The 16,369-nt window shown below is 40.5% G+C and overlaps 1 protein-coding gene across 1 annotated transcript in view; it reads right to left on the reverse strand.

Moving 5' to 3' along the window:
* Positions 1–3,946: 3,946 nt before the first annotated feature.
* The window catches only part of LOC117439523 (kinesin-like protein KIF13B), a 49,885-nt gene continuing 37,462 nt past the window's right edge, over positions 3,947–16,369 (reverse strand). Inside the window, exons 39-41 of the mRNA XM_034075436.2 lie at positions 12,542–12,607; positions 9,869–11,381; positions 3,947–5,177 (exon numbers count right to left, since the gene is read on the reverse strand). Coding sequence (XP_033931327.1) covers positions 4,927–5,177; positions 9,869–11,381; positions 12,542–12,607 — 1,830 coding nt within the window. The 3' untranslated portion in view covers positions 3,947–4,926. The remainder of the gene's footprint in view (positions 5,178–9,868; positions 11,382–12,541; positions 12,608–16,369) is intronic.

Genomic DNA, 16,369 nt, shown 5'->3' on the forward strand with positions numbered 1-16,369 from the left:
CAATCATTTAGCCTCCCAGTGACACTACTGTTCAGTACTCGAGGCTATGATCATTATTTTAGGGTCAATGTGATAATCAAGCAATGGTAAGCTATCTAATAAGGGGAACTGTGCTTTGTTTTCATCCATGCCAAAGGAAAAGATGCTTGGAGCTAAAAGCTTAAAGGTTAAGCTACTGTAAGACCGATCTAAAATGGTGTTCATCCAAAGCGATTTCTGCTAACCCCTCTGGCGTACGTTGGTTGTTTCATAGCTCGGTGAAGCCTCTGGAGCTAGCGCTATGTGGTTCTGACACTACAGCAGGCCTGTGTCGGGAAAGAAAGGTATTAGCAGCCACACATACTGATAAAATACCCCTAAGCTATTTACTACTTGTTCTGTGAAGCTGCCTCTTTATTATAGCAGAAAGAATGTGCTTTCAGAGGATTTAAAAAAAATATCCAATTAGACTAAATCCTCACTGGAAATGGTTTAGAATATCAGAAGAGGCCATTAAAGTTTGTATTTAAAGGTAGGGTAGGTAAGAATGGAGAAACCAGCTCGAGTGCGCTAGAATTTGAAAGTACACAACCAAAAAAAATCTGCCTCTTCCTTCAAACTTCCTTACAGAGCCCCTCCTCCAACACACACGAACGTGCACATGACCAATGAGGGCACGAGATAAGTTTGTGCACAGATGGAAGGCTGTCAGGCAGGTAGGCCATCCAATCATCTGCCCCAGATAATTGGATGTGCTTTTTACAGCGCCACAGCTTCCACAGATGAAATATTTGTATATATTTATTGTCAAAGCATTTAATGTATTCATTGCTATCGGGATGTGAAGAGCATTCCATGGAATATAACAAAAAGTGTTTCTGAAGTGAATTACCTACCCTACCTTTTTAGGATATAGCCTCAAAGGCAAAAGCACCACTTCAAGGGAAGAGAATCAAAGATGTATAAAGTGGTTGTATTGGAAATACATTTTCCACTTTTTTGCTCCGGGTTGGAGTTTTCCAAAACCATCAATGAACCAAGATAATCATAATGTAATAAGCAGAGACACAATGTTGACTTTCTTAAGGCTAATGTTTCTTGGTGCTCACTTAATGTCAAGTCAAAGACTGATATCTGATGAAATGAAACGATTAAAATAATAGGTTGAGCAGAATTAAATGTGAGGATTGATACTGCCCTCATGTCTGTACACTAAACATGAAACTGAAGCCAGTAGACCGTTAGCTTAGCCTAGCATGAAGGCTGCTCAAATGTGCTATAGCTAGCAGTCTTCATGCTAGGCTAAGCTAAAGGTCACTGCTAGGCTAGGCTAAAGCTCATAATTTCACCCAGTTGATTTTGTCTTACTAAAGCCATACAAACATATAAGTCAAAACAAGTTGTAGTGTTACAGATGGGTACACACGGACAACTTTTTATACTTTTACTGGAGATATAACGAGTGTTTAAAGAAAGATATGGTCGCTTTTGAACAGAGCCAAGTTAGCCAGTTTCTTTGCTAGACTAAGCTAATTTATCTAAAGATAGATTAGCTTTCTCTATTTAGCGTACAGCCGAGAGTGCTCATTTGTTTCTGCTATCGCCCAGCCAGTTTTTAACAAGGTAAATGTCAATCTGTTTGTTTATAGGAACCCATGCCTTAGTGATGGTTTTGGAGAACTGGGGAAATATTCTACTTTGCGGGATTAAACTAAGCAGTTAGCTAGTTATACGCTCATGTAATATTATGTTTAAATCAAATATGGACGTTTCTTTTAAATAATCTAGTATCTGGATCCTGCTTGTAGAATATCTCCCAGCCCTGGGCTGTAGTCTAGTAAAGCTCTATTTAAATTATCGCTTCTCTATGTACGAAGCAGCGATTACAGTGACTTGGTACTAGGAACTGTGTTTCAAAAAGAAAGGGTTGAAAGACAAACACAATATGTATTTATACTCATTTTTTATGGTAATGTAAAAAAAGAATGACATGTTTTAAATTGAAACATGCTGATATTGTTAAGCTCATCATGCATTTTAATTTCTCCTGAATAATGTTTTCCATAATCATTTAAATGTTGTTTTATTTTGTATCATCCCTTATTTGACTGAACAACAGTCTCCCTGTTTGTGTCTGAGCTGTAAGCTATTTTGTGAAAGATGACAAACGATGCACCTTATTTAAAAAAAGAATCGCCGTTAATGAAAGTTCAAATGTAACCTTCCCTTCCATGAGCCTTCCTTTTAAAATGTCCGATACATTATTATGGGGCTGTTGTGAAAAACATTTCTTTACAGCTGCTCCACACCTTGTACTAAATCACAGTTTGTGCTGTCTTCACTTGAAATCAACGCCACACCAAACTCCATTGGGAAATGTAGTGTTTTAATCTTTCTCTGGCAAAGTGTGATTAATACAAATTAATTGGAGAAATAAATACATTTCAAATTTATGTTTTAGGTTATCCAAAACGTTTATGAAATGTGCTTCCTATAACTAAATTGCGCTGCCCTCACCATTTCACATAGAGCGTTATCATTGAGACATGACCATGTTGTCGCAGGCGATTGGGATTGCATAAACGCTAAATGGGCAGTACAATATAGGTTTGTACACAACGCACTACAAATAAATATGTCCTGTAGATCTAAGTGATACTCAAACTAACGGTGAAACGGTTGTTCGAAAAATCAAAGGACAGGCTTACAGATATTGCTTCCCTTTCTTTCATGAAATAATACAATAAAACTGTGTTTGAGTTATGCGATTCAGCAAAATGTGTGGAATCACTACCAAAAACTAGAAAAGTGCACAAAGTACAGTATGCTGGGTGTGTCTATGCTCGACCACTGCTGTCATTTATTGCTAGATTGAATACAAACCACAATTGTCTTAACTTGAAACTCTGGACAAGAACTGTCCCTAATTCCTAGATCAATATTCTAAACTGAAGCAGTTGTTGATCGATTGCAAACCTCTAAGAGGAGTCAATGATGGCCCATAAAGTACAGTTCTCAGATGGTTAAGTCCTTTAACTTAAAGAGGTCATTGAATATATGTAGTCATAAATTAGCACAACATATGAGGCTGATGGCTACAGTAGCAAGCGAGATTAGCTGCAGAAAGTCATACAAACACCCGAATGGTAAAGCCTGCAGATAGTAGGTAAGCTGGTACTGTATCTGGACTCTTTAATTAACCTTTTTCTCTATGGAGTTTGGTGTGACACTCTCCCCATATGAATAATATTGAGTGTCTGAAATAAGTTGTGTGTGGAAGGAAAAGACTACAGAGTGCATTTAGTGATTATTCTCTCACGATAAGACGCTTTTCAATGAGTTGCCTTAGTGTTTGAGAGATGCCATGGCCTAATTAGCGAGTACAAGTTGTAATCCAGCAGTATTTTATGTGAGCGTTCAAGCCTGACATAAATGTTTATGGGACGGAAGAAAGAACCCTCAGGTGCTTAGGAAGATTGTGCTTTTCCACGAGAAAAATGGAAGCAGATGAATCTTTAATTACATACTGAAATCTGAAAGGGGCTTTCCCCAACCCAATGTCCTGTGTTCTCCGGTGGTAGTGCTTTTACTTTGAAAGGGTCTCCTCATGGTGTCGGGGTCAACACGTCTACATGTCCCTCTGTGTTCCCAGTGAAACACCACCCACCTCATCCCAGTAGAGCTCTGCTACGAGGACTGAATGCTGTTGCATCAGGCTCAAATCTAGTTATGTTCAGAATTACTGTATTGCCCATTTCAGAATTTAGTGCCTTTTTTGGACAGTAGACTGTTCTGTAATTAAGATGTAGTATATATACATTTTTTTGTACAGTTTCTTTGTTCATTTTTTTAACTTGTGTTTATTTTAGTATGATATATATATAATGTACAAGAGAATAAAGCTATATCAATGAGACTTTCTATGTGTTGCTATCTGATTAGGTACAATAGGTTCATCACACATTGGTTGATAAGGGCAGAATTAAGTTTATTCAACAATATAAAAGTCGATTTCGCTTTTAGCATCAATTGTATGTCTTCATTTTTGAATAAATAATCTTTCAGGCATAATATCAAATATTGTACTTACCCAAAACAATTAATACTCTGCGTTCAACAAAATCCATCCCTCAAGTATTCCCATACACACATTGTAATTAAAAACGTACTAGTCTAAAATAAATCCCAAAAAACTGGCACACATCTCTGTTCAAAATGAAGCCACTTTCATTCGATCTTGACACACTTAGAAAAAAAATGATTAACATTGTTGCACATTTTCAGTAGAATTGTTTAAAAGGCAGTGCAAGTATTCTTTGTTCTAAAACAGTAGAAATACACATTCAAGAGCTGTAATAAGCTCTGGTTTGACAGTTTCCAACCTATCAGCACTGGTGATTTAACACGAAGGCACATAGGCATCATAGTAGTCATAATATTTCAAGGCACAAGAATAAAAAAAAAAGAAAAACCAATAGGTATAAAACCATGTGCAACACTTTGAAGTCTATCCAAACATGCAGCTGCATAATGAATATTGCACAGTAGAAATGTGAGCACATGAAGAAGTAGTGTTACCTGCAGTCTTACAGTGTACAGTAATCCAGTGAACTTTGGATACATTTAACCATATTTGCAATGCCAGGCATGTGGCAAAACTGCTGATTCTGAGCTGGGACTCAAATTAATCCATTCAGGTGAGACAGCCATGATTACAAATTATTATAATTGCATAGAAAAGGTTGTTACTGGAATCTACATACCTAAAAACATTCAAATTGTCTGATAAAATATATCCATTAATCCATAAAACAAGTCCATTGGCTAGGATAGTCTTTCAATAGATGAACCATTAAAATCTGATGAGGGGTCACATGCCTACACTTAAACAACCACCTGCTGCATGTGGGGGTCCAGCATCGAGCCGTTTGGCAGGTTTAGAACCTCCTAAGTGTTCCACGACTTGCGGTTCTCTCCCCTGCTGCGGCCGGCTGATGCCACCCCCCCTTCGCCTTTAGCCAACGCGGTGAGGGCTGCCAGGTTTGGGCTGGATCCGGACAGGTTAGCACTGCAGCGTTTCTGCTGTTGGCGGCGGCGCTTGCTGGCACCCCGGCTGACCCTGTGCGGCCTAACCAGCACGCCGTAACCAGGGTTACAGTGGAAGTAGTGTTTGCCGCCCACTGAACCATCATTTTTTCCTGGAGAAAGAGAGAAAAAGACTTGTTGGGGATTCTAAGTGGTGATTGTGGCTATTTCAACTTCATGTTATGGAACGGCTCTACCGATTTCGTTTTGGCTTTCCAATAGCAAAAGTTGTCAATAGTAACAGTTACTTTATTTGTATCACCTTGGTTGAGACTCCAAAAGTTCTGACAAGATAATGGAGTTAAATTCTGCAAATTGACCAAGAGGTTCCTAGCACAAAACACTAGAAAACCGGCATTTTTAAATAGCCAATATACCATCAATATCGGCCTTATTTTGTTTGTATTCACCTTATCGAGACTAAAAACATGGCCGCCGGCGAACTACGCAAAGCCAAGTGCGAGCATACACTTCAGCATAGTCAGCCGATCATTTCCACTATACCAGTGGTTCTCAAACTTTTTCTGTCAGGCCCCCCCTTTGGAGAAAAAAAAAAGTCGGGCCCCCCCAACACAAATAGTCAGGCTCAGTGGCGGCGCCAGAGATTTATTTTGGGGGTGCTGTGGGATAGCTTGACGTTTCATAGAGGGTGCTCAAACATTTAGGGTTTCCCATTAATGTACCGGTCGCTACAGTGGAATTTTCTACTGCAACAATCCCCACGCATATACACAACGTACCCGCAACTGTTACAATGAAGGCTCGATAATCAGCTCACGGCATATAGGTGTAAGCAGGGGTATAGTGCTATTTTTATAGGTGGTGTGTGGACCTCATATAGGGGGGTCCGGGAGCATGCTCCCCCGGGAAGATTTATTTTTAAATATTGAAGTTAAAAGCATCAATCTGGTGCACTTTGAGAGCAAAATGAAGAGATCTATGGATACATCTCTCAACACCCATATGAAACAGAACTGTAAACAGATTTACTATTTCTTTATGGATATTTTACAAATCACCCTTTTAAACTGTATTCTTGTTTTACTGTCAAATAATATTTCATAGCTGTTTTTCATTTATTCTCTTATTTTTTTATAACTATAATGATCATATAAACGTGTGCCTCGGAAATAATTGTTTACATTAATGGTGACCAAAACGTTTGAGACCCACTGAGATAACACTGATGGCGCGTTTGGTTAGGCCTTATTAGGCCCGGCTCACTTTAATGCTGTGCTTCCATTACAGTTTAGGAACTGGGGTAGTTACTATAGTAACGCAGTGTAGGCGGAGCCGTGAAGTCATCTTCAATGAGCGCCCCAGAAAAACAACACAGCCGTTAGCTGTTAGCACTCAGAGCTCTTGTCAAAGCATTAATTCATGGTTTTTACTAACTGGTATCAGTATGTTGTTACTTCGGCATCATTTTGAAACGTGTATTACAATTAAATCACTGTCAAATATGTTCATCTTGTTGTAGTTGTAGCCCCCTTGCCAGCGATTCTCTCTCTAGTTTAGCATACTCTGCCCGACTCAGCCTGGTTGTTCCTGGCCCTAGAACCACGATTTTATGGGGCCAGAAAAACTGTGAATTAGGCCCCGCTAGCCGGTACTAGGCCAAGTGGAAACGCAACCAAAAACGGGCCCCGCACGGCTCTGCACGCTTAAAGAGAGCTACCCGCTGCAGTGGCGCCATGAGAGAGTCCTTTAGCTCAGGGTTTCCCAACCTTTATTGTGCCAAGGACCGGCAGATACATTAAAACAAAAATTCTGATTTTAATATTTACTCACCACCAGCAGGCAGCAACAGAGGCTAATTGTATGTAACAGCCTGAACAAATACTAGAACAATATGCATCCAAAACATATTAACAACGTTTAAAAAAGAACCGGTGTCGTTTTTTGGTTTTTCTGAAAAACGGAAAACCGATGTTATTCAGTTTTTAAATCAAAACGGGAAAACAGATAAATCAACGTTTTGGTTTTGTTTGTATGATTTATGGATAATCCAGTGAATGCTGGGAAAACGAGGAGAAGGCGCATTATGAAGGAGATGCGGTCGCCTGTGTGTGTGTGTGTGTGTGTGTGTGTGTGTGTGTGTGTGTGTGTGTGTGTGTGTGTGTGTGTGTGTGTGTGTGTGTGTGTGTGTGTGTGTGTGTGTGTGTGTGTGTGTGTGTGTGTGAGTGAGTGAGAGAGTGTGAGAGAGAGAGTGTGAGAGAGAGAGAGAGACTGGCATTTGTTTTCAGAAGATATTATGATAGTGACGTTCGTTCCGGTGCACGTCCGACAGCATTTAGCACTACATCGAGATTAAGATTAAACTAATTTATTTTGGGAACACCCGCATATAGGCTACCTATGGAGTTAGCCAGATGTGTGTAAATTACTGTTCATGGTCATTTGAAAACAAATGCCGGTGTCGGACAGACACAAACACACCGAACGTACAGAGCAGAGCACGCGCACACACACAAAATGGCTCGTTCCATATGGGATTAGTTTTGTATCGTAAAGCTAAATCAACACTTTCTCAGAATAAAGCAAAACTATGAGTTTAAAAGAGAAAAAAAAACTGAGTCAAGCAAAAATAAAATTCATTTAAAAAATAAGACTATAAGTTGCAAACAAATCATTTGTGTAATCATGTAAACTATAAGTATGTTTTCTTTGTTTTAACATAGGTTTTTGTTTGCAGTTTTTTTTTCTTCTTTCTCAATGATCAGACTTTTGCTCTTGCTGCAGCTCTCTCATTTGCGCTCATTCACTTTTTGTTTGAGATTCTGACACAGACCTCCCAGGTGGGCGGGACTTTCAGGGGTGCGTCCCCATTGGCAACTCAGTTTTTGAGTGACAGCCCAGTCCTCCAGCGATTGTACAGTGTAGGCAGCTGCGTCGCGGTAGCTAGCTGATCGTGGATAGAACACCCGCAGAAGAACCAGCATTTCAATTATTATAATACTACAAGTGTACATATATGTAAGTATTGATCATTTGTGTTGTTTGTCTACACCTGAATGTTCTTCTTACCTGTTCTTCTTGTGCTCCAGGATCACTCTCCAGCCGGATTATTCTCCACGCTCCTCCACCTCAAAATAAACCTTTTTTCAACACTGCCGTGTCCTGCGTTTGGGTCCTCTCGGATAACCGTAACACTAACAGTTAGCTACATAGCTAGCAGTGAGTGAGCGTTCAGACACCGGCGCACACACTCAAATGGACTCGTGTGCCTGACTCTACCAACAGGCTTTCATGATTCTGTTTAGATATGCAAGTATAAACCATGATAGCTTATTTTATGAACACGCTAATTTGATATGGAAATCAATGGAGGTTGAGTTAACTTTGTAGGAAAACCTACCGTCCATGATGGCCCTGAGCTGTGTTTTACTTGTTAACTTCATATTTTTAATTTCCAAAAACATTATTTCCCTCTCATATTAACAGTGTGGATCATTGAGACAGTGCGGTGTCCAGAGTCTTATCCCGTTTCCCACTTCCTCTGACTGAGGGGACAGCACAGGATATAGCATGAGACACACAGTTTGTATCCATTGTGTATGAATGCTTCAGCTCTTCAGACCAACATAGTGAGATGTGAGCATGGTCCTAATGGTGTTGGTATGCAGCCTAGGTCTGCTCTGTTTAATAAAGAAAATCTGCCACTTTTATATTGTAGAATTTGTTAAATTAAAGCAGTCTTTAATTGTTTGTCCTAAACATAGCAATATATGCTTTTGAAATGAAATGTCTTTGAAAAAATAACAGTATACAGTTTATATTGTGTATCACCTTTAGTTTGAAAATACATAGATGTGTTTTTTTATCTATACAATAAATGGACATACAGACGGACACTTTATCAATCCCAGATTGGGGAATTATTTAACAGCAGCAGTGTGTTCAGGTATTAAAATATTTTAAGCTGGAATAAAGTATAAACTACTCAACACAAGTATAATGCACAGCAATCCATAAGATAAGTCCGATATGTTCATGAAACTCCCCAGGAGACACCGACACTAACGTGGCAGAGTGACTCCGGAGTTTGCTGCATGAGTTGGACTGTATGATCTGTGGTGTAGTGGGCTGTCACTCAAAAACTGAGTAGCCAATGGGGACACACCCCTGAAAGTCCCGCCCACCTGGGAGGTTTGTGTCAGAATCTCAATCAAAAAATGAGGGCGCGCAAACGAGAAGAGCTGCAGCGAGAGCAAAAGTCTGATCACTGAGAAAGAAGAAACAAGAACTGAAAACAAAAACCTATCTTAAAACAAAGAAAAAAGACTTATAGTTTACATGATTACACAAATGATTTGTTTGCAACTTATAGTTTTATTTTTTAAATTTATTTTATTTTGCTTGACTCAGTTTTTTTTCTTCTTTTAAACTCATAGTTTTGCTTTATTCTGAGAAAGTGTTGCTTTATCTTTATGATACAAAACGAATCCCATAGTTCCACACAGCCGAGCTTTAATGAAACACAGACGTAATAGTACTGTACGGCATCATATTATTTTCGAATCAATAATTTTTCAAATTATGATTTTTTTTTTTTATAACCATTTCTCCTCCTGGTCTCTCGCGCCCCCCCTGGCATGCCTCTGCGCCCCTCCACTTTGAAAACCACTGCACTATACGCAGTGGATAACGAAATAGAGAATCAGACCTGCTACAAAATGTGGTCGACTCAATCTGAGCAATACCAGGCAGTGGAAACACCGCGTAAGTATAATACATGTATAGACTTCAATAAGGTCATTTACAATGATACAGAAATAAATAAATTGGGTGCTGTTCTACTCACCTGCCGGTACCTCCAGTTCCACTCCCACCCAGGTTCCCACTGCGAAATCTGTAGGTCCAAGGTAGCGCACAGTGCCGTTCTTATTGTTCCCCACGGTCACAAACTCCCCTTCTTTCAACCAGTCAGGAAGAACTGACATTGCATCTCCTTCCTCGGAGTCTGAGATGATTTCCAGGATTTCCATGGGCACAGAGAGGTTTAGTCCTGCTCCGAGACTACTGGCCCGGTCCATCTGCCCAAGCTGATCCTCCTCCTGTCCCACAATACGCTGAAAGGACTTGAGGTCTGAAGATTTCACCTTCTTGATCTTGAAGGGGTTTGCAACTGCGATGTCAGGTTTGGAAGGCTGAACGCTGGACAGAGAATCTGCCGAGGAAGTTTTATTGGACGCATCGACAGGTTCTTCCTCTTGGACGTCATCCGTGGTTGAGGATGAAGTCGGGACGGAGCTGTCTTTTAGGTTTGAGGCCTCAGTGGTGGCTTGTTCTTCGGATGAGGCCGAAAACAAATCTTCTGATAAGACAGGAGCTGGAACCAGGACTTCTGTAACAGCTGGGACCAGGTATTCGGTTGGAACTTGGACACTGTCGCAGGTTGTTTGGTCTTGGACGGTTGGTTCAGACGGACCCTTTTGTGCGGATTGTTGTGTTTCATGGTGGGGTGACAGTTCTTGGGATGAAGCAAGAAGAACCAAATCTTCTGATGGGGCAGGAACTGGAGCCAGGACTTCTGACACAGCTGGGACCAGTTTTGGGGTTGGATCTTCAGAAGTGTCGCAGGTTGTTTGGTCTTGGACAATTGTTTCAGACTGAGCTTCTGGTGCAGATGGTTGTGTTTCATGGTGGAGTGACAGTTCAGCTTCTGTCTCGTCGGTGGCAGCTAACTCGAGTTCTTCTGTTGAAGGAGCTTCTGGTTTTGGGTCTTCCGTTTGTGGAATTTCTGTCTGTTTTGTTTCATTCTCTTCTACTAGCATTGAATCTTCAAGTGGCTCAAAATGGTCTAATTGTTCTGGTGCAACATTGTCAACTGTTGACTCTTGTAATAAGTGTGATTCTGCAACTGAATCAGACTCATTTTGCTCCTGGACCGATGGAGACTCATTTGGTTCTTGTTGACTCAGGTTTGAATCTGACGGAGTAACGTCTGGTTTGGACGGTGGCGAGTCAGGCCTCTCTTGAGCTGCCTCATGGTCCAACACCAGAAATGACTCCTGAGGCTCTGATTGATCATTACGAAAGATTGTCTCAGGGTAAGGGTTGTAATATGTCACTCCGTCGTCTTCATCCTCTTCATCTGAAAGCGCCTCCATGACGTCAGAGGGAGGCAGGTCCCAGCTCAGGGTGTAGACATCTGCTAGCGTTGCTGTAGACATGTTTGTTGAAATGTATCCGCTCAATGATTCGCTGGTCGGGCTGGGGAGGGAGTCTTCTGTCTCCGGGATGATTGGCGGTGGGAGGGGCTTGGATCTGGGGCTCTCTGTTTGGAGGTCAGGAATGATTGCCTCAATGGGAACCTAAGGGAAAACATGAGTTTAATAAAATCAACTAAATCCCACAAACACAATGTAGAATGTATTGAAATCCTAAAGACATAATAATTAGAATGCAATAAATAATAATGTAGCCGTATAATATTCATTGTAAAAGTTAAGTCTTAAAAACCAGGTTGGTGTTGTTTCTGTAGGATCCATTCTTGAAACTGATCGATGCAGAGGAATATGGTTGAGAAAAGTGTTTCTACGGAGGCCCATAGTGGACTTTTAAAAACATAATTGAACCTTGAAAATAGAACTGTAAATGTTCCACATAATTGTGTTTTTTGAGTAAACATAAAAGGCAGTAATCCAAATTGTCATTTTAATAACTTGTATTCTATGACCGTATTCAAATGGAAAACAGAGAAGCTGTTATTTTTCAAAGTATCCTGTATAGTGGATAATATTCAAGTGTTGTTTCAATCTTAAAAATGTAAATGCAATACAAACAAAGTACTGGTTTGAAAATGAATTGCCCAACAGCTTTTTATATTTTCATTTTAATAGGGCAGGGGTGTCCATATGATGGCCCGTGGTCCATTTTGAATTGGCCCGCATCATTCCAAAAGTATGGAACATGGCCCACACATGAAACTTGTGCTCGTCTTGTATTGTATTGTACTTCTTAAATATGTATGTAAACATTAATTACCCAGTAGCATTCATGTGTTAATAAGCCCACGTTGCAAATAAATGCCATCAATTTCAGTGGAATTTTTTTTCTCACAAATCTTAGTTGATAAAAAAAGCCCAATAACTTATTTATATAACAAGCTCAAAATATATATATTTGTATTTCCCCTTATAGCAATCTGAGGCATCCGTTTTAAGTAATTTGCTGCCACACTTTATGTAACAAAATAAATGAAACACTATTAATTGATTGCTTTACCTACATTCGATTGATTTTGCTAACTTATAACTTCACTCATGAGGCAATATACCTCACCTCTAGATAGTGGCCCAGACCTTAGTATGTTTTTCTGTATGTGGCCCTTAGTGAAAACAATTCGGACACCCGTGTAATAGGGTCATCGAAATCACATACAAATATTTGAAAAGGAACATTGATTGCTATTGCCTCACCCTGCATCTAATGTACATCCAGATATAACACCATCTGGGGTTGTAGAACTTACCGGCTGCTGGGGTTTGCTCATGCCCTCTTCAATACTGGCTGACTGCACCATGATGCGAGGCAAACTCTGCGTCAGGAAGGGAATAGAAGATGTTCAGTGAATGTCGTTTTGAATGAAGCGATGTTAAATCTGTAAATCAGTGCAGAAAGCTTGTCGAGCAGACTTCAAGATGTAATCATGAGCAAGTCGGTGTCATTTGAGTCCGCTTCCGCCTGGAGATTAGATATGAATACAAGCCTAACTTGTTCATTATTATACAGTGTGCATCAAGTGGGGATTAGCTGCTGCGAGGGAATTACCAAGCTTCAGCATGGAGACAGAAGCAGAGCCTGTGGGGGAAAAACTCCTCTGTGATTGTAGAGAGGACAGATCTGTAGGCTGAACATGGTGCTGCACTGCCTTCTCTGGACACCTCTCAGAGAACTAACTAGGCCACTTAACCATCTGTGACAATATAAGACTGCACATGTGTGTTTATATGACACATGATCAGAATAGAACATTCATATTGAATGTATTGTTGTGATCGACAGTCAAGATGTTGATATGAGGCTCAAAGTAAATATGTGTTCATCAGATGACTCGGACAGACAATCATGATAAACTGGTAAAACAATCAGGATAATAGCAGCTTAATAATAATTGCTCCCACAATCATTCATCCCTATTCAGTGTTCTAGTAACATCTTTAACTTGATTACATTATTTTTAAATATTTGGTCCGTTTGCTTTTTACAATTTTCTCCAGTTTTTGAAGAGGTTTATACATTTTTTAATAATTTAGGATTGTTAATAAATCAAGACAATTGTTCCACTGTGTGCTTAACGGAACAAGTCAGAGGATATTAATCCGGATGATTGTTTGACTCTCATTCCTCTCTAATATCAGACTCATTGTTCCAACTCTCATGATCAAAATGTAAGAGGTTTGATTTGGGTCTATTGTACTTTGATGAGGACCACCTACATGGACGACATGTCTACCATCACAGAGCATGTCAAACACAGCTATCCTATCCCTCTCTGGATCAGGACAGAACACCTGCAAGGCAACAACACATCGGGTGCACAACAAAGGCTGCCTCTTGCATAGTCATTGTTACATGGACGTCACATTGTGTTTATATTCAAAAGATTAAAAAGGATCATGAAATGAAGACACACTTGACACTTGTGTATCAGTCATATTTGAAGTAAAGGGACAGTTGACCCCAACACCTTTTCATGTAGTGTACAGGAGAAGGAGAGTCCCACAGGCTGGGATTTGCCTGGGAACTGCAAAGGCAGTCGGCTCGCAGCTGGCTCGGAGAAGGACTTCTAGGTAAATGCAACTGTATAAAGCATGTGGTCGTTGTGCTGCAAAGGAAGGATGCATTGTATGGATACTGGTAAATGGGTACTACTAAAACATTCATATTTTAAGTGGCGCGTTCACACCGGAGTACTTTTACCCGTACTTTTCCCGTTTAGTTCCGTTAGTGCCTGGAATTTTGCGTTCACACCAAAAAGAGAACTTAGTTCCGATAACTTTTACCCCCATTTTTAGTGCCTGCTAGGGAGGTGGTACTATCCTGGGGAGAAAAAAGTACCAATTTCTGATTGGCTGGGCGAATTGCAAACCACGCCCCTTAAAACTCTGAAAAGCATTGTATTTGCTGGCATTAGCATTATTAGCCCCGCGCACCCACGGAGAGAGAATAACTTATGGCAACACAAAAAAAAACATAGAAGCCAGTCCCCAACTCCAGGGACTTCGGGCGGCAGTATACGCCGTGAAGTTGTTTGTGGCCTGCCAGTAAACCCAAAGCAGAAGAAGAAGAAGAAGTGACGTCAGCGGCTTCATTTGCCTAATCCTCCCTCAGGGAACTTATTCCGGTGTGAACGCGATCTGCACTTAGTGCCCTGGGGGTACCAAGTGCTGGCACTAAGTGCCCTGGGGGTACCAAGTGCTGGCACTAAGTGCCCTGGGGGTACCAAGTGCTGGCACTAAGTGCCCTGGGGGTACCAAGTGCTGGCACTAAGCGCTGGGCACTAAATACGGCAAAGTACTTGGTGTGAAAGTGGCTAAGGTCGTATAATTAACATTAGTACGGTGATAATTAACATACCATTCAATTTGTATTCTGTTATTTTGATTTAAATTAGATTTTATTTGTCGTTTAGTTATTTTATTTGTTATCTTTTAGCGTCAGTCAATACTCACTTATTTTATTTATTAAATAATGGTGCTTTCTTTTGTTGTGAAAGGATTATGTTTTGATTGTATTGGTGAAGGGTTAATGAATCTATATGGCACTCGGTGTGTGGCGTTTGAAGTGCCAACACAAGCCATTATATTATATCAGGGAGAAGGAGAACATCGATTGGCAGATAAGGATTTAGAGTCTTTTTGGGGCGTGTCCAAGTCAGTTTTCAAGTCTTTTTAAAGCAAGTCTCAAGTTCTCGAGGGCAAGTCACATTACAAGTTCTTATAAACAATCTATCCACTTTAGTGATTGCTTTTCAGCCACAGTTCCAATTGACACACACCTCAACACACAGCCTGCTATTATTTGCATAACTCCAGGCTTTTGTTTCCGTGTTGACCTTTCTAAACATCTGTGGCAGGCATGTCGGAGTGGAGCAGTAATTAGAGCGATGGCCTCAAACGCTGCACCAACAAGCCCCGCAGGTTTCCACCACCACGGCACATGATCTGCATGACGAGCCCCCCCCCCTCCGCTCACGGTGCTAATCAGTCCAATCAGAGGCTGTAGTGTTCGGCTGCGATGAAAAGGTGAATGCAGAGGTGGTGAAGGGGGGGGTCACCTGCTCCTAATTAACCCTCCTCGACACACACTATGCTGCTGTTGTCTCGGTAGGGGCTGTTTGTTAAGCGTCTGCTCTGATCACAAACATTAAACAGCACATCAATCAACATCGTTTGTAGCGTATGTGATGATGCTTTCAGTTGTAACCCCCCGGGGGGCTGCAGTAATGTGTGTGTGTGTGTGTGTGTGTGTGTGTGTGTGTGTGTGTGTGTGTGTGTGTGTGTGTGTGTGTGTGTGTGTGTGTGTGTGTGTGTGTGTGTGTGTGTGTGTGTGTGTGTGTCAGGAATCAGAATGACAGACAGGATTATCCCTAAATCAAAGCCTGGATTAGTTTAGGTTAATGGAGCATTTCAACTCTGTTTTCTGTAAAAGAGTCAAAACACATCAATGTTTAATGCTGTTAGTGAAAATAATTGTATTTAATTATTGTAATAATAATAATAATAATAATAATGATATTACTTCAAACTAGCATTTTCAGAAGGTTTCTTTCTTCATGCGGACTGTTACAATTGTTACAAGTTTCTTAAAACTCGTAAATAATAATGTAACTTAAAGATCAAAACAGATAATAAATAGATCAGTCATATCATCTTATCAATCTTATTTTAACCAAACAATGGGTATAAGGTTGTCTTTATTTTGCAAATGACAGCAGGAAGTTATATAGCTTTTCCATGCAGCAACCTATAGGGTCTGACAAGTGAACCTAATGAGAAGTGCCTGTATTCTTTCAAATGTCCAGCAGGGGCAGACTGGTTGCAAACAAGTCAGATTGAATAGACGTCTGAGGAAATGACCCAATCTCTCACTTAGGTACATATTTACCTACAAAGTTGAGGGTCTCATTTTCTAGTTTCAAGCCCTTTAAACTAGTCGATATTTTTCTAAGACCATTTAGTGCTTCACATAATAAAATACACAACGGCTGTAGCCTGATTATGCTTTAGGAGCTAGGTGTGTGTGGTACAGTGTGTAGGTATGTGTGGTACAGTGTATGTGTGTGTGTGTGTGTGTG

This window comes from Pseudochaenichthys georgianus, chromosome 24 (assembly GCF_902827115.2).
Source record: "Pseudochaenichthys georgianus chromosome 24, fPseGeo1.2, whole genome shotgun sequence".
NCBI classification, from domain to species: domain Eukaryota; kingdom Metazoa; phylum Chordata; class Actinopteri; order Perciformes; family Channichthyidae; genus Pseudochaenichthys; species Pseudochaenichthys georgianus.